Source organism: Rattus norvegicus, chromosome 2, assembly GCF_021556685.1.
Source record: "Rattus norvegicus strain SHRSP/BbbUtx chromosome 2, alternate assembly SHRSP_T2T, whole genome shotgun sequence".
Lineage (NCBI taxonomy): Eukaryota > Metazoa > Chordata > Mammalia > Rodentia > Muridae > Rattus > Rattus norvegicus.
The window spans coordinates 221,312,121-221,337,873 of record NC_141535.1 but is presented as its reverse complement, the minus strand read 5'-3'; the positions used below and the strand labels follow the sequence as shown (position 1 = coordinate 221,337,873).

General features: G+C 42.7%; 1 protein-coding gene across 4 annotated transcripts in view; it reads right to left on the bottom strand.

Annotated features, from left to right (window-relative positions):
• Positions 1-1,391: 1,391 nt before the first annotated feature.
• Positions 1,392-25,753, bottom strand: part of Col25a1 (collagen type XXV alpha 1 chain) — a 392,736-nt gene continuing 368,374 nt past the window's right edge. Inside the window, 7 exon segments of one of the 4 annotated variants that reach the window (NM_001447416.1) lie at positions 1,392-6,163; positions 9,378-9,416; positions 11,334-11,411; positions 15,620-15,673; positions 16,642-16,668; positions 17,914-17,967; positions 25,323-25,376. In NM_001447416.1, the coding sequence (NP_001434345.1) occupies positions 6,161-6,163; positions 9,378-9,416; positions 11,334-11,411; positions 15,620-15,673; positions 16,642-16,668; positions 17,914-17,967; positions 25,323-25,376 (309 nt within the window). In that variant the 3' untranslated portion in view covers positions 1,392-6,160. 4 annotated transcript variants of the gene reach the window in all.

Here is a 25,753-nt window from a genome sequence, read left to right as displayed (position 1 = left end):
CCTACTTGGGCTCTAGATTCCACGCCAAAGGGTCTTCATGAAGAGGGGGCGACTACTGGAAGATGTGGAGCAAGAGACAGAAGGAGAACAGTTAAAGTTCCCCGCAGCGCTGTCTTCAGTAAAGCTGCTTTAACGTGTGCTCTCGGGTGTTAAAGCTACAGAACGTTTATGATTTCCTTTTCACATCCATTTATTGTGTGTGTGGGTGCCATCGTGTGCACGTGAAGGTCAGAGGGCAATGCATTGGGATTGGTTCTGTCTTTCCACCACGTGGATTGAACTCAGCTTCAGGCTTGATGGCGAGAACCTTACCTGTTGACCCATCTCTCCCCGCCCTGGAGTTACATTTAGATAGGGGTCCTCGGAAAGGCAATGTTCTTCGTGAGAAATAGCACATGAAAGAAAATCTTTCTAGTTTTTTTTTTCTTAACTCTCTTTGAATCACTGCCCTCAGGATGAGAGTAGGAAGAGGAGGGAAAGCGGTCATTAGTTATGGGAGGTCTGTTTCCAAGGCTCTTCTTCTAAAGTATGGGAGAGGGTGGAGTGCAGTCTAGACTGAATCGCTGTGGGTGGGAATGGAGAGACGTGTGGTGTAGTGATGGGATAGGTTCTGTACCATAGCAGAATGGGCGGGCGATGAGAAGAGAAGTGGGTGTGTCCAAAGTGACCGAGGCTTCCATCGAGTTTGCCTGGATAGCAGGGTTAGGTGGCTCCATTGCCTAGGATCAGGGGCGAAAGCGAATCTAATGAGCACTTGTTGGGCATTTAGGTAGACATGGCTACAGCAGCCAGTCAGGAAGTAAGAGTGACGGTCGGAAGACCTGAGTCACTCACTCTTCATCCTGGAAGTGAAAGAGTGCCTCCTGGGAGAACAAGTTCCAGGCAGGGCAGCACCACAAAAGTAGCAGATAGGAGGCGGGTGGTTAGTGAGAGGAAGACCTAGCAGGGGGTGAGGAGAAAGAAAAACAGGTGGAGGAGGCGGGGCATGAGTGCAGAAAGGGGCGGCGACTAAAATGGCACATTGGAAGGGCTTTGGCATTTGCAGATCGCTGCTGCCCTGGGCAAGCATACAGTCACAGATCGTACACTGTATCAGTGTGGAGTGAAAAATTGTACTACGCTTTGATGGGATGGGAAGAGGAGCAGGAAACTCAGTGTAAGGTAACTCACACCATCCACATAGGGAATTCCAGCAGAAAGTGACTTTGAAGAGGAAGCTGAGTTTGGACGCATTATTACACGACCCAGGAAACACTAATTAAAAAAAACCAAAAAACAAAAAACCCATCACACTATGGTGTTGTGTGGGTGGTATGGTTATAATACTGAAGAAATGTAGAATAAAATTCTTGGGCAACTATTGCTAAATAAAAGAAAACAGGACAAAGTTCTCAGGAATATCATTAAAACTTTATAACAATACAATTATCATTGTTTGGGTTAATGTAATAATTACACACTTTTTACATTATGAAAATAAGTCATAAATAGTGTAAAAATAATTCCGAAGGTCAACTTCTCACAAACTAGGAACCCTGAAAACAAGTTTTGAAAGTAATTAAAAAAACCCAACAAATCAGAAAGTGAACACAAAACAATCATCTCCAGATTGCAAATCAAAACCTTCACAGGCCTTTGATTCGGTAATGACAGTTGGAAAAATTACAACTGAAATAAAAAATCAAACGGGAAAAAATCAATCTTTTAAATATTTACACTACTGAGATAATCAAGTTTGTGCCATATGTACAGTGAAAAGATACAACGCATTCTTAGAATAACCAAGTAACACGAGACTGACCCATAAAACATTAAAATAAAACCCTACACACAAGGTTACATGTGCCACCCCCCATTCCCCTCTTTCTATGTATTTATGTGAGTTTTTGGCAATATAAAAATAGCTGCACATAGAGATGAACTTTAAAATGTAAAAAATACAAATAAAAATATAATATTTCCAAAAGATAAATCAGATACATACATCTTTTTTAAAATGTCCAGCTTAATGAAACATTTACAACATTGTAAAGAATATCCACCCAGATGTCAGCAATATGGGAGACGTTCCTCCTTGAATCCGACTCATTAGTATTTCTGAGATGGGTCAGAATGTCAACTCATTTTGAAAAATGTTGGTATTTTTCTCTTGTTAAGAAATCAAGCACAACGGGGTCCATCCTCCTGTCTCCAAATCACTCTGCCAATAAGCAGGGGAGGCAGCTCATACATTTTAGTGGAAAAAAAAGTCATTAAAATGTTTATTAGTATAAAAGTAAGGAAAACCCTAAATAAATTCACCAGCAATCTAAGTGAGAGGAGTGTCTCTGGGCATAAAACAAGGGGCAAAAAGAAGATGAAAGGGAAGATAGGTTAGGAAAACAGACCTGTTTCCTTTCTGTAAAAGACAAAAGACTTTTACAGCTAAGGGAGCTTGGCAGAATTATAACTGTCAATCGCCAGCACCAGATCTGACCTCCTCATGATTTCTGGGATAATAAACCTCCCATGAACCTCGTAAGATAGCAAAGCTTTTGTTTTCTTTGTCTTAGTAGCATTAAATAATTTGAACATCAAGAAAGGAAGAAAATAAAGGTCTCAAATGTCAGCATCCAAGTTTCTCACAACCCCTTATGAGAAGATGCCAAACTACAGTAAGACAGGTATAGCAGGTGGCGGGGATTAAAAACGTTATTTTTTTTTTTAATGCTTTGCTAGCAATATTTTAAAAGCATACTTGGAAATAATTTAGGCGTGTTTCCTGAGTGCCAAACATGTAAGACACCAAGGACAGCTTACCCATAGGTGCAGAATGGTGATCTGACCATTTTCTTAAGCTAGCAGATATATACACAAAGTACATGTCATACATGTAAACTGCCCCACTAACGCATCATATGCACAGAGTGTAGATACAAAGACACAGAGCTTTGTACTGGTAGGAAGGGGAGGCATTCCAATGCTCTCCATAAAATAACAGGGCAAGGAAGAATCCTCCAAGGCTGCCTTTGATGGCGGGAAAGGACAGCCATTTACCAGGTGACCTATGTGTCATGCAGACTTCTTGAACACCGGCTATGGAAGCTGAAAGGCGAGTGACTCAAAAGGGGAGGCAATCAATGCGAACTGATAAAGGCATGTGGCGTATAACGTGAGCAAAGAACACGGGGAGCCTCAGAAGGCTGGTTCACATCAGGAAAGGCTGGCCACTGAACTACATTTACAACAAATTCATGAACTCCCAAAATGAAACTGTGCACTAATAGCTCGGGAACGCCATTAAACAGAGAAATGAAATTATCCACAGTTGAGGTCCACGGCCCATAAAGATAAAAAGAAAGAAGACTTATCAGCACCAACAATACTAATGGAAAACACTGCAAAGGACACAACAATGCCATCCTTTAGAGAGGTTGGCTGTCTCTGAAGAAAAAAAAAAAACCCAAAAACCTGACCTTGATGTATTTCCCATGGGTGCTTCAATTTTTTTCTTAATTCTCCTAAAGAAGTCTTTATAAGAAAGAATGCTATCTATTAACCTATGTACTAGCAATGATGACTTATTATTCACTCATTTGGAAATTTTTCAGCTTGATGATAAAATGGATGATTAATGATGTCTTAAGAGCCCGAAGTTTAAGGCTAACTCATGGTGGTTAACCTAGCAATCCACTAAGCACAGAGGACCACCATCGTCCCTTCAGTCTGTACGTGAAATGGACGTTTACATATTCCTTTAAATGTGTCTTACAAGCCAGACCCCAGATGCACACACAGTCTAGGCGGTATCTTTCCAGGGCTCTGTCCAGTGCTTTCCTGCTTCTTTTGTTGAGCTAGTCTCATTCGAATCTCTTTACGTTTTAAATAAACCTCTTTCAAGTGGAGAAACAGAAAGGAGGATAAGAGGATATATGGCCTCAAGACTCTATAGTTGTTCTGGTTTTCTTTCCTGGAGATAATGTGTAGTCTTGGGCTCACTTTTGCCCCTCAAAAGATTTAAGACGAATTGTTTCATATATTGAGAAATACCTTACCCTAACTACACCATACAAGAAATTGTTAGAAAATAGTCTCCATTAAAAAAAATACTAAATTGGCTTAGGAGTGTGGAATGTTATCAGAAATATTAAATTCTAATCTCAGAAATGACATAAAGAAGAAAAAGAAGACACCATTTTGCATGATCAAGCATTTGGTTACACAACATGAACGATATCTTAGGGTCTGTGTCGAAGCTGTAGCTTCATTGCTGTTATCCCAAGCATGAACTGATTTCCCCTCTAGTGGTAAATATCTAAGCCCAGAACCAGAAACATTCCCATAAAAATGGCATTTAATCACTGAGGGAAATGAAATTCTCTTATGGGCTACCAGAATGGCGGTTCCCACTGAGGGTGCTTCTTCTTTGAGGCAACCCTTCCACTTAGGATAAGTTATTTCAAAACATGTCGTGAAGTCTTCACCATGCAAAGAAATGCCCAGGCTAAGACTCGGGTGAGTTTTGAGCAAGTCAATAAAAACAAAGACTCGTTTTTTTGGCAACTGTACTTCAGAGCTTTCTGAGGTCTCAGATTTGGTCTGTGTATACGACACTTAGAAATGTAAAAACAAAAGTGAGAAATAAACTTCGATATAGAAAAAAAAAAGCTTAGAAGAAGCAAGTTCATGCTACCAAGCGTAATAAAAATTTGACTTTACAATAACTGACAGGTACATTGTCAATGTAAATAAAAAATGTAGTGAAACAATTCTTAACCTTCATACTTTACAACAGTTAAGCCAAAAATGGAATCTCCCTCTAATTTCTTCAATTATCTCAAACAAACAACCAACAAAAAAGAGATGCGAAGAGCTTATTTTTTGCGGTTGGATTCAAATTGTGATCTGAAAACTTTTCTAAAAATATTGTTTAAAAACCCATGAGGCCCAAACTGAAATAAATGGTTTTTGTTCCTGGACTAAGAAAATAGAAAGTATGAGAGAAACTGGAAACTACGTTTTGTTTCTCAAACTTGTAGAAAAAAACGTTTGGTATGGATCAACCTGGGAAGAAAGGAAGGAAGGGACACTTTCCGACCACTTTTGGTAAAGTCCGCATTCGTAGCACGGCTTATTCTGTCTGATCCCATCTTGGGACGCAGTCTCTCTCTCTCTTCAGCAGCTCTGATAGGTCCGCACCTTTCAATCTGCACAAACAGGGGCCTCCGTTTCAAGACTCTGCTGTCTCCAAAACACGGCTGCATACCTCTGACATTCTCCCAAAGCATCAACAACCGTGGGAAGTCTGATCAGATCATGTAGAAAACCAATTTCTGCTGCTCTGGGTGTTCGCGTTTGTAAAGCTCCTCCCAACTCGGTCACGTCAAAGTGCAGGATGCTGAACCGGTCCTCTTCCCACGTCTTCGCTGCCAAGCGCAGCCCGAGGAAAACTAGTGGCCGCCATCAGCCTAACCCTTTGGTATTTCAACCAAGGTGTTCACAGGAGCCCACAAGATCAGGAGCTGTGGATCTGCAGTCGGGACTGCAACTCCCTCAAAATACAAGACCAACTGTGTGTGTGTGCTCTCCGCCAACTTATCTCTTTTTGGCAATAAGCCACGGTGTAACCCCCTTGAGACGACAAAAGGAACAAGAGCTCAGATGTAGTCAGAGAACTCACTGGGCAGCATGCAAGCATCTGCACTAGCGCAAGCAGGTTTGGCACACGGTCATGCTGCTTTTAGTCAGTTTCAGTAGGTGGTGTAGGCATGAATGAATGAATGCTACCAGGGAATGTGTGATGCATGTTCATAGCTTTGAGTCCATATTTGGTCACGATTTCATGTAAACTATTTCATGGTGCTCTCTGTCCATGCAATGAACAAGCCCCAAATAGGAAAATAGCAAAAGCAATCAATTGTTCTCTATCACTGATGTCCGTATAAACACATATGTTCACATAAAATAGAGACACTATATTTCCTGCAGGTTCCTCACTTCCGGGAACTGCCTTACTTCGGGGGTGAGGAAAGATGGACAAGTGTGCTACTGTGGACAGGGAGAAGCAGTGTGTTGGGTGAGCAGACCTCACACTTGCAAAATCTGCACTTCAGCTTTTCAACTATAAATATAAAAGGTGGACCATTATATACACAACTTCATGCTTGGAAGGTCAGATTCATCACTGCAGAAAAACAGACAACAAAATAGACACACGTGGTGTTAGTAGTTCTTTGTTAACAAGTCCAACTTAACATTTATTTTACAGACACTGGAAGAACCTTGTAATGTTTCTTTTTTAAGTCACCAAGCTGATTTGATCATTCGATCTCTCCCATATTAAAGTTTAAAAACTCCAGTTTACCTTAATTCTTTTTAGTTCCCACCCACATTTTTTCCATTGCCAACTAAGAACTTCATGGTAAGGGACTGTCTAAGTCACTGATCTGAGAAAGCAGAAAGCCACGATCAACCTAATGGCCAAAGGGTCTAAGCTCAAAGGCACTATTGACCGACACCTTCCTGCATAACATGTGCATGCATTTCCTGTTGATGGTTCCTCCTAAGTCTAGCCTTGCCTTGCTAGCAGGCTGATAAGGTGAACCTGCCTACTATAGTTCTCATGCTTTGTGACAGTTCTGCTGGGATAGGAAAAAAAAAAATTCCCCAAGCCTCTGGTTCCTCATTTTGAAGAACCACTCTGTGAAGGTCTTTGTAGAACTGCCATTGGCTCTGAGATCAAGAGGCAGATTGCGTTGTGCTATTAGTTTGTAGAGCAGATCTTCAAAGGTTTCTTTATGATTTGTTTGTTTGTTTGAGACTGTGTTTCACTGTGTAGCCCTGGCTGGCCTCAAACTCTCAGAGCTCGGCCTGCCGTCTGTGTATTGGGACTGAAGGCATGTGCCACCATGTCCGGGGTATGTCTTTAGTTTTACTCAAAGGAGAATCAACAAGAAAAGGAAAACGCAGAGGAGAGTGAGACAGTGGTTGTGTCTTGGCCTTTCCCCCACAGGCAACTAGTCCAGAGTCCCCGTTCAGTGCTTTCACTAATAACACTGTGTCTTTCTTTCTCCAAGAAAAACTTGGTGAGAATGAACCTGTCAGCCAGCAGATGGTGGTGTACACCTTTAATCCCAGCACTTGGTTGGCAGAGGCAAGTTGATCTCTGTGAGTTGGAGCCAGCCTGATCTATAGAGCTAATTCCAGGACAGCTAGGAATATACAAAGAAACCAAAACAAACAAACAAACAAACAAACAAACAAACAGAATGAACCTATCAATACCCATCATGGAGGATCTATATGTATGATTTCTTAGCAGTTTAGCCACCGTTAAGGTGACCATACTACTTCGAATAATCTTGTATCTGTGCTTCTCTAAGCAACCTAATGAAATTCATTAGACCATCAAAATAGCAGGGGACTGACTGTTGGAACATAGATCAGGGGGAGTAGGGAGATACAAGATAGGGTAATATGACCAAAATGTATTATATACATGTACGAAAATGTCATAATGGAGTCATTATGTATAACTAGTAATGCTAATAAAACATTAAAATTCCACAAAAATGTTCATACTGGTAGCCTGAATAAAATAGGACTAACAAGAAGCCACCTACTGGCTTCATTTATAACATATCAATTATAAATTACTTGAATATTTGAGCTATCTAAATTGGCCATTTAAGAAACCTGAGAACATTTCATTTTTCTAACTGGGGAAGGGGAACTCCACAGTATGGTGACTGGAGTTCATATGTGCTGTGTGGGGAGGTTTTAAGCAACGCCAGTGTTCTATCACTGAGTTATTTTCCTTTGTAGAAGATGCTAGATCCATGAGATTCATAGCCTTATGTAGAATATACCATCTGTTTCATAGAAAGATGAATATTTACAAGGACAATTTCCGAGTCCACCGCACTACTCATATTTCCCCAGGCTTTTCATTTCAAGAGCTAGCAAGACGGGTATGGTGTTGTGGCTCTAACATTTATGCCCTTGTGAAATGGAAATGCCGCAGACCCACGGTGACTCCAAGTTCTGAGTGGTGTCACAGGGTGGGGGAGAAGTGAACTGTATCTGAAGATGCAGTGTGCTAATGACTAGTTTTAAAGACTCCTCGTCTCACTGAATTACAGGGGAGAGGTTGGAGAGCGAAGGGCCATTCTGGCGTGGGGTGGTATTACGATGTCTGGGAACGGCAGGTAAGCTGGCGAGAGGATAGTTTTACCAGATAGGATGAATCTGTTGAGGGGTCGGTATCCAGAGCCCCTCTTGACCTCAGATGCAACCAAGTTCATTATTTGATAGGCTGGGGGGGGGGGGAGCATAGGGAGCTTGTAAATAAATGATGCCGTTAAGAGAGAAGGCTCCTCTGCCCCCGGCTACATCTGCGAGGCTAGTTGAGAAAGCACATTACATAAGATGGCCTGATGGTTGAGTTGCTGACTTGAGAAGCAACCAAGAGCCCAGCGTCTCCTCACGTTTCCACACTCTGACATAGTTTGTTCTAATTTTGCCAATCAAGTGTGGCCGTCTACAATTACTGGACAAGCTACAAAGTATCAGAGATAAAATTTCAAAACTGCAAAAGCAGTTTGGATGCTTCCCTTATTGCATTGTTATTTCCAGGCATTTTTTTCCTTCTGGTAACCTGCACACTGGGTTTACAGCATTATGTGCCAAGACTCAGTGTTCCCTGGGCTCTGCCTTCCTGCTGGAAATGATGCCATTACTTCTCGCTGTTTCTCCTTCCTAGCCGTGTCAGCCACCAGCTTGCTGCTCTTGCAAGTTTCTTTGTTTTTCAAAGGTCTATTACTCACCTGTGGGCTACCGCATGAATTAACCAAAGTAATAGCCTTGTGTGACGGGACAGAAATCAACCTATCCCTGATAAATGTTATGTTTATATTTTCTGCTTTCTCAGTTGTGTGACAGATATTGACAGGGCTCTACCGTATCTGGGCATATTTGTCAAAGCAACTGATATACAAAAGACAACCAGAATTAAAAACCACCTTAAACAGTAGGCAGAAAGAATTCAGTCAAAGAGATGGAGAGAGAGAAAGAGAGAGAGAGAGAGAGAGAGAGAGAGAGAGAGAGAGAGAGAGAAACAATCTTGCTCAGATATATTGCCCCTTTCCATCACAAAGAATTTGATGTTCCAGATTATAATATTTGTCAAGAACTGTTTTTGCTCACTGGTTTAGAAAGAAATCAGTAATAAACACAAGCCATCTAAAGATGGTTCAGAGCTGGCAGAATTTGCTTTGGAACACCCAAACAGTTTTCAAGAATGTCAAATATGAAAGGTTTGTTCTGCATGGAAAGGGGCAGGGTCAAGATTAGGATTTCTTTTCCAGAAAGCAAACAAACAAACCATAAGGTCTAGTTACCTTTTGCCAGCATCCAGGCATAGGTAATCCATCCGGTCCCTGGTTTTGAAGAGAAGAAATAAAATTCCTTAGGCTTAGACAAGTAATATGATGTCACATTCACAGGCTAAGAGACTTCAGAAATGATTTCTATTAGGTGGCTCCAGTCATAGGCATCTCGTGTTAATTAGTGGCTCACAATATTTTACCCACTCTTGGTTAAAATGAAACTGATTATCAGACTGAGCACACACCTAGAAGATACCACGAATACAGAGAACACTATGCCTAATTTTGGAAAGGAACGGGGCACAGTTGCCCCAGCGTTTTGCTCACAACCACATCTTTTTTTTTTTTTTTAAAGATTATATATATACTGTAGCTGTCTTCAAATACATCAGAAGAGGGCATCAGATCCCATTACAGATGGTTGTGAGCCACCATGTGGTTGCTGGGATTTGAACTCAGGACCTTTGGAAGAACAGTCAGTGCTCTTAACCACTGAGCCATCTCTTCAGCCCCACAGCCAAATCTTTAAATAACACACCTGCACGGTGCCTCTTGACAGCATAAAACATACCATACTTGTTTTTACTAAACGAGTCAGAGCAACATTTCCCTGTGTCACAATGGACTGTGGTATGTGGTGAGGGTAATCAATGGCAGGCCATTTCTATCTGAAGTTTATAGGTCTCCATGTTCCAGGGCTTTTCCCTCGACTAGACTGCACATAGATACTACAAAAATATACTCATTTGAAACACAGGCAGTCTAGCTAGGCGTTATAGTAGATACCGTTCACAGCGTTCATTAGTGCTTCTGGTTAAATCTTCAGAAGCCGGTTAATATTGTGAACGAAGGTTTCTAAATGCTACAGTGCTTATTGTCGTTTGAGGTGTAGGCATCTTCAGATACAAATGAGACCGGAAGACGTGACACAGTTGCAGGCATGCGTTTTCCTCCAAGTAAGAGGTTTCTGAAATATGACTTATGAACACCAAGCCAACAAAAGACAGAGTACTCCACATTAATATTTTCTAACTGTAACAATTGACTGGATGTTTTTCTATAAACACAACCTCATAAGACACTCACAAGATATACATTTACCTTTAAAGAATCATGCTTACAACTGAAGAGTCAGGTGTAAGGCCATGCAGACCAAGTGGAATGGGATGATATAAATCTTTCTTTGTACTCAACAGAATATAGTCACGCTACCTTTTTAATTGTAAAAAAAAATCTAGCCTTATGAATATTTGGGAGAAACCGGTAATGCCAGATTGGTACAAGGAGAAGGATCAACCAGTAGAATTTTAGATTTTAGTATAAGGAGGATTTTGAGGTCATGCCAATGGAGGAAGGAGTCCCATCTACTTTAGGAAAGTGAGTTTTCAAAGGAGAGACCATTATGGCAAAAGGTTATGTGACAAGGAAGAGGGTTTGGGCTGCAGACAATTATCATCTTTAGATGTACAGGGGGGTTTGGTTTTCCTTCCTGTGGTCTCTTAACAGTGCGGCTTCAAATTGGTTAACTCTTGACCATAGAAGTCTTAAGGTTCAACTGGCCTTATTTATGCTCTGAGAAAACTATCATGGAAGAGACAAAATTACTTTTCTTTCTTTTAGAGGACAGGGGGAAAAACAAGTAGGGTAAAAGCCCCACGTTCTGGCCTAGCAGAGCCATTGTGTGATGTAATCTCTGAATATTTATTGGGTAAGTTAATATTCCAAAGAACATAAAATGGACACACCGGTAGTGAGAACAATGTTAGAAGATTAATATACATTCGTTGATAATACATGCTTGCTCTGTCCCCGATGCAGAGCCCGGGGAGGAGCCCGTTCATGCACACACATGTAGTATGCTTATCATGTAAAGCTTGCTCCTGAAGGAAGCACTTTACACTGATACAGACGAATACACAGTAAACAGAGGAATGGCATGCAGGATGGAAGGAAAGAGAAATACTGTACCAATTGGCAAGGAGCATCCAGCCCATCCAGGCCAGGCTGGCCCGGCTCCCCCTTTTCCCCCTTAACGCCACGGAATCCCTGTTTGTAAAGATTAACTCATAATGTTACTAATCCAAGAATTCATTGAAAGCAAAAATGTGCTAAAGAAACAACTAGAAGAAAAGAGCTGGGAGAGGAACAACTTAGAAGGGACAGTAACACATAGAGAAGCTTCACATTCTCATGACAAGGCCTTTGTCAGGAAACCATGGCCTCCTCTTTGGAGGGATATGGGATGTTGTTGGCCCTTCTTCACATCCTACAGCTAGGTTCCAATCAGCCAGCACCGCTTGGGAGTTTAGAAACTGAGTGGAGTTGAGTGGCTGGCAACGAGATGTCAAGGACAGCAAGTGCAACCTTGTACTTCTGAACACCTGTCTGAAGGTCTGTGCTAAATGATCCTCTCAGGAACCTGCTGTTACTGGTCCCTCTGGTCTGCTCCTCTCCCATCTCATCCTCATCCCAACACAAGACATCTGGAGACGGTTGCATCAGTTAGACATACCAACGGGCAGGGTGCATCTAATCCAGGAGCGCCCTGTTCTCCTTTCTCCCCTTTAGGCCCTTTTTTGCCTTTCTTTCCCTTTTCCCCCTGTGGATACAAGGGTTTAAATAGAAGACAGGTTTTATTTTGAGGGGGTGTAGAATAAAAAATGATCCAAAATATGGCTTAGCTAAAAATAGTCTGGAAGGCATTTACCATTGTTTACTGACGATGCACATAAGACGCGGCGATGCTATAAAAAATAACTTAGACTGCCATGTTGACAGTGGATTCTGGAAGCAGGATTTATTTATTTACTTATGACAATAGACAAGAAGAAAGAAGGATACCAAAGGGGCTGATGCATTAGAAAGGCAGATCAGTGCCGACTGCCAAAATATTGGAGTCAACAGTGAATTGGGTTTTGTTCTTTGGACCAGGCAAAGATGGCGGACAAGTTACACTGAAGCCAGTCAGTATCAGGGGGAGCTTGGCTTTGGGTAACGGAGACTCCGTCCGATTTTGATTACTTTAACTTTGCCTTTCCACTCCTTTTTCTTTAACACATGATAGCTGTACAGACTCAGAGGAAAAGGCAGCAACTTTGCTCTCTCCCAAGGCTGTCCAGTCATATTCTATCTTGCAGCTCCCAGTAAAAACATTCCAGAATTAAAATGTGCTTCTGCTGTGTTTAACTTTTCCTCGCCAGCAAATATAAAAACGAACCCTTGACTTATTGAGTTAAACACACATTTCAGGTGCTAACTAACACTCGGTGGCAATGCCAACTGGAGGGACAGTTGGATAAGCCTAGGCAGTCTTCCTCCATCTTTGCTGTTCACAATGGTAAATGAGTTTCCAGCTTGCAACGCTGCAGCTAGGAAAAGCAGTCTGGGCTCATTAAAATGAGGTAGGCAGGATAATTACGTAGTGGGAATGTAGCCGTGGAAATTAGTATTTGGGGATCAAGGTCAAGGTTTGTGGGACGTCTGCGTGGATCCTAGGGACGGAGGAATTAAGGAAAGGAGGCAAAAGGAGAGGAAGGCAGGAATGCACCCCAGCTGGTCCACATTAACATAGACATCTGCAAACGTATAGACAGGGAGTTGGTGCTGTACAGAATGCAAAAGACCATACATAGATACATGCATAAACGGGAGCATTCATCCTGCAATCTGGATGGCGGTTACAATAAAACTGAACCAAACAACATGAATATTCAAAGGGAAAAGACAGAACAACATACACTCAGGAAACGTAGGAGACACTCATTCAAATTAATACGTTCACTCTGACAGCATGGGCGGAAGCTCCATCTTGTTCACCTCCTGTGTGCCAAGAACACTGTGGCAGAAGGCTTGGAATCAGAACCACTGGGGCTTCTTGAATACAGGACGTAGAAAACTGCTGTGGTTTGCTTGAGCATGAACATGAGCATTTGAAGGCAAAGTTGTAGCAGGGAGAGTGAAGGAGGAGCAGGTGAGACAGGAAATGAAGTGGACGATGCCTTTAGAAGCAAGCACTCACTCATGAAGAATCAGCAGCCCCCTCAGCAGGTAGCTTCAATGCCGTGCCATGAACTGATCCTTTTCACTTGTGCTCTGCCCTCCCTGAGGTCAGTAGACCTATCTTGGAGCAGGTCTAACCAAGACCAAGTGTGTTGGTTAAGTGGCATTCATTGCTTTATTGGCAAATGGGCTTAAATGGGTTTACTTGAATTACTGCGACAGGCAGTGATTTTGTGTTGAAATTTAAGTGGACAGCAAACTTTACAGAAAAGAGCCACTATGAGGAATGGTATGTTAACGCTGTTACATCAACATCATGTTGTAAAATGAAGTGATTATCTATATTCCTCAAAGTTATGTGCCATCGTGCGTATGAGCAGTCGAAATGTGACAGTTGTCAATTTTTATTTCTTATATCAATGGAAAAGATAAACAAAGTGTTCAACATTTACAATCTAACTTTCCTAAATATAAAATTTGCACTAATTGTGGAAATATTTTTGTACGAGTGATTAACATATATCTGAGGGAGGGTTTGTGGGTTTATGCTATTATAAGCTACAAAAATGAAAATTTCTCCCTTCCCCTAGACCCTTCGTTCTTTTATTCTTTGCCACGCTGGAAGAACGAACTCAAGGCTTTGCACATGCTCACGAAGGACTGTACCACTGAGCCAATGGTGGTATTTTTCTAACTTCTTTAAAGATAATAAAATTGAGTACCACATGATATATTTTTTGGGGTAACATTTTAGACTCCTATAATCCACTAGGTAATATATAATAAGTAAAGAGAGCTTTTAAGACAATTTGCTTTGTGTTCAATGGTCTCACACAGAGCTTGTCTCAAACCCCATTACAATTTGTAGTCAGGGTTTATAACATGGAAAAGAACTTCTTATGGTATAGTCTTCTTGTTTGTGAAGTAGGGATGTAACAGCACCCACCTCAGGATGGCAGTGTGAAAATTTCAAGGTTTATCACGTATAAGACTCTTGGGGAATGGAATGCGCAGGTGCTCTGTGATGATGTGAAGGTGGAACTTGGGATGACCATGGTATGGGCTCTTACCAATGGGAGGCTGAGAAACTCTTAACTCTTAAAACAGATGCAGTAGGCTTTGTAGCCTTCCTTTGACACATCTCTTTTGGTTTTGCATCACAATAGGAATGAGTTTCACTGTTCAAGAGACTTTACTGGACTTTTAAAAACATTGAGTTGTTAAGTATATCAGGGCACAAAGTAATCTAAGGAGAACTGGTTTACATTGGAGTCATGAAGTGGATGGGAATTCAGCTACTATAGTGAGAGAGGGAGGGAGGGGAGGAAGGAAGGGAAGACAGAAAGAGGGAGGGAGAGAGGGGTGGGGGAGAGAGAGGGGGAAGAGGGAGAGGGAGAGAGAGAAATAGAAAAGGTGATGTTTAAAATTCACAACTGAAACTTTTCTTTTAGTCATAAAACCATTGCGTGATTTTGATCCCTAAAACCTATGGTGTTGATGATCCCAAGAAATCCTTAACACCAAGTCATAAAATAATGTCTTCATTAAATAGTCTACAGCTGTTGGCTTTACAGCTAACAGAGTAGCTTCTGCACAGTGGGCATACTGTGGTCTGTGATAGAGCCTGTTTTCTCCTTCTGAATTTAAAAATATCAAAATGTATCATGCATCATTATCTCTCTTAGGACTTCAGCAAGATAAAGGAGATCCTGGCCTGCGGTAAGACTGGCTTTGCCAAAATACCACTGAGGTTTGTGCAATGTGATCTAACTTCTGTGAAAAAGGGAATTCAATCCTCTTGGACACTGTATTAAAAAAAAATCAGTGTCAGGAAGTTGAAAAACTAGCTTTGATAGCCAGGAGTTAGAATCTTCCTCCTATGCTGGAAGGTGCCTTTGTTTCTAGCTGTGTAGCCATCTTTAGTCCTCTTTGAAGAACTGATTCCTTAGATCAGCCATCTGTATGTTTTTGGAACACAGGACAGACACAGGAAAAGCGCCTGATGGAATCCTGAAGGTTCAGGAGCAGAGCAGGCAGTGCTAGAAACACATGAGATGCATGCTGGGAGCTCTGGTAGCAGAAACACACGAGATGGGAGCTCTGGTAGCAGAAACACACGAGATGCATGCTGGGAGCTCTACTAGGAGAAACACACGAGATGTATGCTGGGAGCTTTGCTAGAAGAAACACATGAGATGCATGCTGGGAGCTCTACTATAGCAGAAACACACGAGATGCATGTTGGGAGAAGTCACCTTTTCTCCCTTTTCTCCCAGGTCACCCTTCTCGCCTCGAGGACCAGGGAAGCCCTAGGGGATAAAAAGCAAACTCAACATATCTACTGGCATAACAGCAGCAAAATCATACTGAAATCAATGAACACCACTAACATAACAACATTTCATTGGTCTGAACTCAGATATAAATACGGACATGTCAAATAACCTTTAAACTTACAAAGAACAGTAATACTTAGAAATAGTACTTTCTACCATTTCAATGAGCTATGCACAACAGGTTTCTTGCTTTGTTTTTTTCTCTTAAGAAATGTAGGAGAAAGAACATAGGATATTAATTTGAATCCTGGCATGCTTACTGACTTGTATGAGTCTAGGCAAATCACTTAATCTGCCCTTCAGTCCCCTGACTATAGGATAAGGTTAATGACTATCTGTCACACAGCTGTTGTGGATGTTAAATGAGACGGTGGATACAAAGTGCCAGAATGATGCTTGGACATAACAGGTGCTCAATAAACAGCAACTCTGGTAACATAATTACTCACATAACACTGACAAGCAATGATTGCTCCTGGAGGCATTATTTTGGACAGTGTATTCTTATATAATTTTTTTTAGCTTGAGAGAAAATATACATAGAGACTTAACAAAAAATTAAAACCCACTACATAACAGCTTTGACAAAACACTCTTCCCCAAGGGCAGAGTGAGAGGCAGACAGATTTGAGACATATTTACTTTACAGAAAAAGAACTAAGTCATGCTGATGTGGAGTGCCATTAATTTAGGAAAGTATTTTGAAAGCACCTCTATCCAATATCAGTTACTAATTTTATATGAATTATTTTTCCTTCATTTATCTTATGCAAATACTAGTGTATTTTTATATTGCTGATGTGTGCATGGTAATTATATATGTGTTTGTGTGTGCACATGCATACATAGACAAAACATCATATGTTCTTGGTGTCCCTGGTGATGGAGACCTCTGACTGTATTCATTATAATTAAAGGATGCTTGCTGTACAATTACTTACATCAAGACCAGGCTCTCCATCTTTGCCCTGCCAAAGAACCATAGCAGCTACATTAGTGTTCCTGAGCGTCACCGGTAGGTTCTTGTTTAAGGCAGATCTGGGCATGCACTGTTAGTATTCAAATGACTATGCTAGAAGTCTGGAAAGGCTTCTTGATTAGTGAAATCTCTTTAAGCAAGTGAGGGGACTGTTAGTTAAAGTTATAGGGCATGAGGAATTTAAATTCTTTATCAGGGTAAAGAGATAATTTTGCTCAGGCTCTAGGCTTGCCCTTTGGCTCAGTAGCTCAGGAGGGAAGTATGAAACAAGGCAAGATGTTTAAAGTTAAAAAAAAAAAAACCACAGCAACGCTGATGGAAGATACATTGACGCACATTTAGTCTGATAGCTCAGTTAGCCTTTAAGTTAATGCAGAAACTGCTTATCATCAAACATAGTTTGAATCTAACCAGATGCTCAGAGCGTGAACATCATAACTTCAGAAGCTGCTTTGCAGTGAGCTTTGTAGAAGAATTTCCAAGGAGGGTTGGTCCAAGATGCAAGATGGTAACTTTGCCCCAATGGTGCGGGTCAGCATGCCAGTAACGCTGTATTGCATTCTGCTCTATCCAAAGTCCCCAAGAGCTACTCTGTTTCCATTAAGTACACTTGGACACTGTTTCAAAGTTAGCATCCCTTTAGGCACTGAAGTGATTGTAGATCAAGTTTATTATCGGAGTTCATAAAAAGCACGTGGAAAGCCCAGGTGGGTTAAAAGCCTAAATGCAGCACATGCTACTTTGAGTCCTACCCTACTGAAGTGACCCGGATCACTGTCATCATGAACATCAATTTCATTTGGATCATAATTTTCACCAGTGAGAGAATTTTTTTTGCTAATAATCTATAAGAATAGAATATAGGTTGGTATAAATGAAGCTTTCACATCCAATTGGCATGGGCCAATTCAAGGCAGTGCCAGTTATGAATGTCCATTCTGATGGCATGGGAAGGTTGCCATCTGTTAGGCAGAATCTTGCTTTCTAATTAGTGCTGTTTATTCCCTAATCTCTGATCTCCAGTCACATGACATGCTTGGGTGTGTCTCTATGTACAGAGACCATTTGAGACCGAGTATAACCTGTCTAACACAGAACTCTGTATTGAGACTATGTATTGGACTGTCTTTGCTCCTGTAATGAGATTAGTCTGTCCACTAGGGAAGGGTTAACAATGTCAGTGGCGGGTCACAGGAACATGCGGATGGTGGCGATCACGTGACAGGGAACTCACAGGTAGCCCATAGGGCCCTCGGGGTCCAGGCTCTCCCACAGCTCCTTTCTCTCCCTAAAATGAAAAAGCAGAAAGTTCCAATCATACATGGACCCTCACAGGCCCATACGGCTCACAGAGCAAGGCCGCCACTTAAATGTCCTATCGGAATGCCAACTCCTAGATTGTAGTGGTGAAGACGTGAAAGTCACCCATCATCATGGCAGACGACCAGATGGCTGTTGAAAAGACAGAGCTGCCACTGCCTGGCTGTGTTGAAGGATCGCCGTGTAGAGGAAGGACACTGCTTGGCTTCCTCCGGCCTTTGTATAGAGCATTGCTGTTTGTTGTCATATGTAGTTTACTATCCCTTACCTGAAATACTTCGGAGTGGAGCTGACTTTGGATTTGGTATCTTGAGGCACAATATAAACTACAAAATACATTTGTTTTATGTAGGTACCTTACAAGTGTGTGTGTGTGTGTGTGTGTGTGTGTGTGTGTGTGTGTGTGTGTGTGCGCGCGCGCGCGCACATATGAGGCCAGGAGTAGAATTCCCAGCTTTGGTGCTGTGTTAGCACTCAAAGGCTTTTGAGTAATTTACAGTTTGACGTTTTGGATCGGGAATATTTGGCCTGAACTGCCCTTTTTTTAAAAAAAATGTAATATCTTTTAAAAGTCAGGCCCTCTTTGGAAAAGCCCTTTTCTGACCACTCTCCATTTCTCCACCTCTCCTCCTCTTCCGGTCCTCGTGGTCTGTGAGACACACTGGTGTTACGGTTATTTTCTGTCTGTGGCTCTCACTAGAGTGGGCACACTGGAGCTCCAGGGCCCCCAGCTTCAGTCTCATCCTGTCCACCATGTTTTTTAGAGTAGTGCCCAGTAAATATTAGCAAATGTTAGATACATTAATCCCATTGGGCCATGCATTGTTATACACATCTTGTTTTCTTTTTGAAAAGGAAGATTTAAACAGGTTTCTGGCTTCAGTGAATGTATGATGTGTAGCATAACCCTTTATCTACTCTCAGTGTCTGTTTCATAGGGTTGGCAATAGGTTTAATCTAGAAGGCTTGCGAAGAATCAGAGTTATTGGAGGTGGTCAATGGACAGAAATAATTAACCTAGTCAGATGCAGATACTAGCACCCGACCAATGGACGGAAGCCAGGGTTCCCCGTGGTTGAATTAGGGAAAAGCTAGAAGAAACTGAGGAGGAGGAAGACCCCATAGGAAGACCAGCAGTCTCAATTACCCTGCACCCCTGAGATCTCTCAGACACTGAGCCACCCAACCAGGCAGCATACACCAGCTGAGATGAGGCCCAGACACAAATACAGCAGAGGACTGCCTGGTGGTTTGGCCTCAGTGAGAGAAGATGCACCTAACCCTGGAGAGACTTGGGGCCCTAGGGAGTGGGGAGGTCTGTTGAGGTGGGGGTAGGGGGTGGGGAGGTCTAGTGAGGTGAGGGTGTCTAGTGAGGTGGGGGTAGGGGGTGGGGAGGTCTAGTGAGGTGGGGGTAGGGGGTGGGGAGGTCTGTTGAGGTGGGGGTAGGGGGTGGAGAGGTCTAGTGAGGTGAGGGTGTCTAGTGAGGTGGGGATAGGGGGTGGGGAGTATGGGATGGGGATCAGTCGGGAGGTAGACTGGGAGGGAAGACTGGGAAGTCTGCACTATAAAAAAGGATGATGATGATGATGATGATGATGATGATGATGATGATGATGATAAAGTGTTTTTGTGTTGCTCTCTCCAGACTAAAATGTGTATTATTATGTAGCATGAAGTTCCAATTACACCTTCTTTACTTTACTTGCCTTATATCAGAGGGGGTTAAAGTTTAGACCATCTGTGTGCGTGCGTGCGTGTGTGTGTATGTGTGTGTGTGTGGTGTGATGGTGTGTGTGTGTGTGGTGTGTATGGTGTGTGTGTGGTGTGTATGTGTGTGTGTATGGTGTGTGTGTGGTGTGTATGGTGTGTATGTGTGTGTGTATGGTGTGTGTGTGGTGTGTATGGTGTGTGTGTGGTGTGTATGTGTGTGTGTATGGTGTGTGTGTGGTGTGATGGTGTGTGTGTGTGGTGTGTATGGTGTGTGTGGTGTGTATGGTGTGTGTGTGTGGTGTGTATGGTGTGTGTGTGTGTGTGTATGGTGTGTGTGTGTGTATGGTGTATATGTGTGTGTGTATGGTGTGTGTGTGTGGTGTGTATGGTGTGTGTGTGTGGTGTGTATGTGTGTGTGTATGGTGTGTGTGTGGTGTGTATGGTGTGTGTGTGGTATGTATGGTGTGTGTGTGTGTGGTGTGTATGGTGTGTGTGTGTGGTGTGTATGGTGTGTGTGGTGTGTATGGTGTATATGTGTGTGTGGTGTGTATGGTGTGTGTGTGTGTGGTGTGTATGGTGTATATGTGTGTGTGTGTGTATGGTGTGTGTGTGTGGTGTGTATGGTGTGTGTGTGTGTGTGTGGTGTGTATGGTGTGTATGTGTGTGTGGTGTGTATGTGTGTGTGTATGGTGTGTGTGTGTGTATGGTGTGTGTGTGTGGTATGTATGGTGTGTGTGCATGTGTGTGTGTGAAGCCAGGTTTCCCTGAGGATTCTACCTGTAGAGGTGTGGGGCAGGGCTCACCTCTCTCGTCTCAGGGTTTCCATCTCAATGGATAGAGGGTTGGCCAAGCTACTTAATACCGTCAGCTAATGGACGCTCGGCGCACAGTGAGATCACTGGAGATGGATCTCTTTAAGAGTCTGAGCTCTTAACACTTTATATTTCCTAATAACGTAACAGCAGTGGTACGCAGGGCAGTGGCCAGGCTGCCGATGAAATAAGGTTTACATTTTAATTATATTTCTGGCTCTTTCTGGAGGCGAGGCCTCCAGAACTCTAGGAACTTTCTCAAACCTTCTGTGCTTGGAGTACATTAGTCATAAAATAAAACAGTGATAAATGTTCTGTGAAAATTGTCCCGAAGACTATATATGATAGCAATATATGACATTATGTGGTGCTAAATAATTAATGTCACAAGGGCGGCCTGCTGTACAGTTAGGGGTCATGTTTTTAATGGAAGCTTTAAAGCATGCTGATTTAAAATCAATTTCTTTCAGATGCATTTAGCAGTGATATTTGTGAGTTTTAAAATGGTGGTGGTGGTGGTGGTGGTGGTGGTGGTGGTGGTGGTGTGTGTGTGTGTGTGTGTGTGTGTGTGTGTGTGTGTGTTTTGCTTGTATGTTGAGAGTAACAGTCAGAGGCAGTGTTCACAGAAGCAAACTAACTGGCCAGAAGCAGCCTGGGTCTAGTCTAAATATCACCGTGGAGCTTCCCACCTCCCTCCCTTCTCCTGCCTCCCTGAGAACCTTGGCCTACTTTGTTTTTAAGAGACACACACTGGGGTGTATCTAAATATGGTTACTGCTCACTGCAGAGCTTGTCTGCAGGGTTTCTCCTCTAGATTAGCCTGCCTCTCACAGCAGGGCACCATGAAGTGTGGACCCATGAGCCAGTGCTGGCCAAGGAGGCACTGGGGACACTCAGCTGGAAGCTCCCAGGAAGGTGATTCTCATGCTATGGCGGGTCTCCCTCCCTTGGGGAGAGCCCTTTCCTTGGTACAAGTCCCCCTGGGTGACCCCCTGGGCCTGCAGCTAGGATTTTGCCTGGATAGAAGCAAGGCCTAGACTCCTTTGGCTTTTTTGGTTATAGGAATCAGACATTACTTTCTTGCTCAAGCCACATGGGAATTGGATCTCGTCCTCAGCACCAAAGCATCAATCCCACTGACTGCATCTTCGATAACCTCAGAAATAAAATAGTAACCCAGGGACTTGAATGCATAGTGTTCCCCCACCTGGGTTAAGGGGTTGCAAAAGAATCATTGTCCCTCTTAAACTTAAAACACTACAGGGGTCGAAGGCCAGAGGAAGAAATCAGTATTTGAAACAAAAAATGGGCAGCAGCACGGTTTTGTGTCGGATATCCATCTTCCCCGGAACGCCACTACCATGCTTTCAGCTCTGGGGACACAGATCCAAAGATTCAAAGCAGCTTGAAGGACAAAGTGTGTTGTTTGATGTAACATCAGAGGAGAACTAACTCCAGGCATGGCTTCAATTGCCCGATCCTCTATGCAGATGAAGGCATCAGTGGGGGACAGGGAGCATGGAGAGCTGATGAGGCAGTCATGTATCTGAGAAACCCTGCACGGGAAATGCTTCATTTCTTTGTAGGCTGGCCGAATTTTATCCAGGCTCCTTAATTTGTGTATCGGCAAACAAGGGCGGGTTCTAGAACGCCCTGTCTTCGCCCATCCTTTCCGCTTTACATCAGAAACATCTGCAAGGAGACTCCAGATGGCACCTCCCTAGGCTCACCCTTCTGCTCCGGCACTTGGTTCGAGGGCGCTTGGAGCGCGCTGACACACGATCCGGTTTGAGGGGACACAAGTGTAGCACTTCACACTGCACGCACCTGCCTTCCAACTATGCACTCGAAAATTCTTAGCGACTTCATTTGCTCTTCTGGTTAATTCAGCACCAGCGCCGACACCTGATACCCTTGAGACACGGTTGAGCTATCGGAAGTAGCAGCTGATTTACCAAACAGCAAACCCTCTTGAGCCCCCAGGGCACTTTGCCAATAGACCTCCTGAGCCTTGCTGCTCCAATTTCAGGATGGGCTGAGTTTCTTCATCCAGGGCTTGAAAATGAATATCAGCAGACGCTCTTAGCTTTGAAGTATTTTTTAATGAACCTAATTATTGGAACGTGTTGGTTTGCTCTTAAAAATAATAACAGTAGATATAGATAATACATTCTCAAGGATTCATCTCTCGAATTCTTCTTGGGTAAAGCCAGACTTCACTAGGGTCTAGTCCATGGTATTTGTATTAATTTTGGTCTTATTCTCTGAATTAATTTCTTTCTCTTTCTTTCTTTCTTTCTTTCTTTCTTTCTTTCTTTCTTTCTTCCTTCCTTCCTTCCTTCCTTCCTTCCTTTCATCTTTCTGTTTTGCAAAGATTTCTTCTTTGCAATATAAACTCACTTAGATGAATGGAAATAGATGCTTCCTTACTCAGCCCTAGATGGGAAGGCGCCATCAAATCCCTGCCCTTGGTTCACAGGGAACCCGTGGAAGAGGAGGTGGAAAAGTGTATAGGCCAGAGGAGATGAAGGGCATCAAGAAAACAAGGCCTTCTCAGTCAGCAGGAGCAAAGCTCATACGAACTCACAGGGCCTGAAGCAGCACACACAGGGCCCGCACAGGTCTGCACCAGGTCCTCTGTGTGTATGCCATGGCTTCTAGTTGAGTGTTTTAATGGGACTCCTGAGTGAGCTGAGGACTGGGTCTCTGATTCTTGTGTCCTCTCTTGGTCTCTTTTCCTTCTGTTGGTTTGCTTTGTCCAACTTCAGTGTGGCTTTTTCATCTTGTATTTTATTTTGTTATATTTTAATATTTTCTCTTAGAAGTCTATTTTGTTTTTCCTAACGAGAGGCAGAAAGGGAAGGAATCTGGAGTGGAGGGGAGGTCAGGAGGAACTGGGAGGGGTACAGGAAGCAGAGACCATAATCAGGATATATCATGTGAGAAAAGAATCTATTTTTAATAAAAGGAAAAAAAAATAAAAAAGACAACAGATGCTTTACCTGAAGCGTTATATGTGGGTATATATTCATGAGCATTAATAAAAGTCTATGTGATGATGAAAATAAGTGTATGAGTCAGTGTACCAGAGTAACTAGCAAAGAAGGGTGTCTTCAAGTAGGAGGAGTGTTTCTTTCACCCCCAATGGATTGCATTATACACAGTTGTATCTGATAAGCAGTTACTGCATGCATGAACTTACATTACACAGGACTAGGAAATTAGAAGGCACGTCAGAGACATTACTACCCTGTCCTCTCTTTAAAATCAAATTAGCCTATTCTGATGAAAACTTTTATTTTAAAAAGACCACAAACTTGCACAGTGAACCGTGCCAACATTGTGAAATGCTCACGTTCCGCATATTATATCTTGCACAGTGTATGGCGGGGAAGTGGATGACACATTTCTACACACACACACACACACACACACACACACACACACACACGTACACCCACACACTCTCACACACTCACACACATGCACCCACATACTCTCACACACTCACACACATGCACCCACATACTCTCACACACACACTCACACACATGCACCCACATACTCTCACACACTCACACACATGCACACACATACTCTCACACACACACACTCACACACATGCACCCACATACTCTCACACACTCACACACATGCACCCACACACTCTCACACACTCACACACATGCACCCACATACTCTTACACACTCACACACATGCACACACATACTCTCACACCCACACGTACCCACACACTCACACACATGCACACACACTCACACTCACACACACTCACACACATGCACACACACTCTCACACACACTCACACACATGCACACACATACTCTCACACACACACTCACACACATGCACCCACACACTCACACACTCACACACATGCACACACACTCACACTCACACACTCACACACATGCACACACACTCTCACACACACTCACACATATGCACCCACACACTCTCACACACACTCACACACATGCATACACACTCTCACACACACTCACACACATGCATACACACTCTCCACACACTCACACACTCTCACACACACTCACATGCGTGCACACACACACTTGGAGTTTTCCAAGGTGAGGAGAAGAAAAAGTGGGCGAGAAACAGAGAGGGAAGAAGTCCCAGACACACGAGCAGCTGTGGGGCCGTAGCACATTTTTGTGTGTCAGACATTTATCTTCCCTGAATGCCTATCTCTTTCTGCTCCCAAGGATATGGAAACCCAGCCTAGGATAGCGAGGGTTGGTGAAAGGGCTTTGCTTTATAACACACCAAAATCACTTCCTTATGGCTCCAGGAAAACAGGTCATTCTTTAACCCTCGAAAGAAAAATGAGAACATGGGTAACTGTGTGGAGAAGGACTATGTAGATTTTGTCATTTCCTTTGGAAAAACATAATTTACTCGGAATGAACACAGTAGCTTTGTACTAAGATTATCAACCAGAATATGTAGTTCTGGAAATTTTAGCCCCATTGACTTCAACTTCCTGGATGAAGGCCCAAGGAAAATATCTTCCTTATGGGTTAAGAAGGAATAATGGGAGCTATTTAGTTTAGCTATGTAAATGTATGCGTTGTTTGCATTAAGGCAGACCAATTCCGAGGACTTTTCTACTCTTAGTCTTAGGACTCTGAATAGGACTTCAAATGGGCAATGTTTTATCTCCAGGAAAATGAATAGGTTGAGATCATCGTATACAGAGAAGCCATGCTTCGATTCCTCCAGTCCTCAGCTTAAGTGTGACAACCCAAAGAGGGACTTACTCTTTCTCCTTTGGGACCTGCAGGGCCATGGGGTCCTATAGGACCATCTGCACCCTAAAAAAAAAAAAAAGACAAAAATAAAATACTGAGACAGGCGAGAGACTGGGGTGGCAAGAAGAGGTTTACTCTGTGATTTACTCTGACTTGCCTGGGAGAACGATGCCTGCTGATGTCTTAGCATCATCCGATTCTAAAGCACTTTATTCTTAACAGTTTTTCATGCCACTTGTTTCTGAGAAATTCATGCAAGGGGGTGAAGCGTCTACACAAAAGCTATACTTCATATTTACTGATTCTTTTCAGATGAAGCATCTTCATTTCATCCTCATCCCTTTTTGTTCCTTCCAGATTTATTTTTGTTTTATATGTATGCGTGAGTGCTTTGCACGTATGTATGGATATAATGTGTGTGCAGTGCACATAGATGCCAG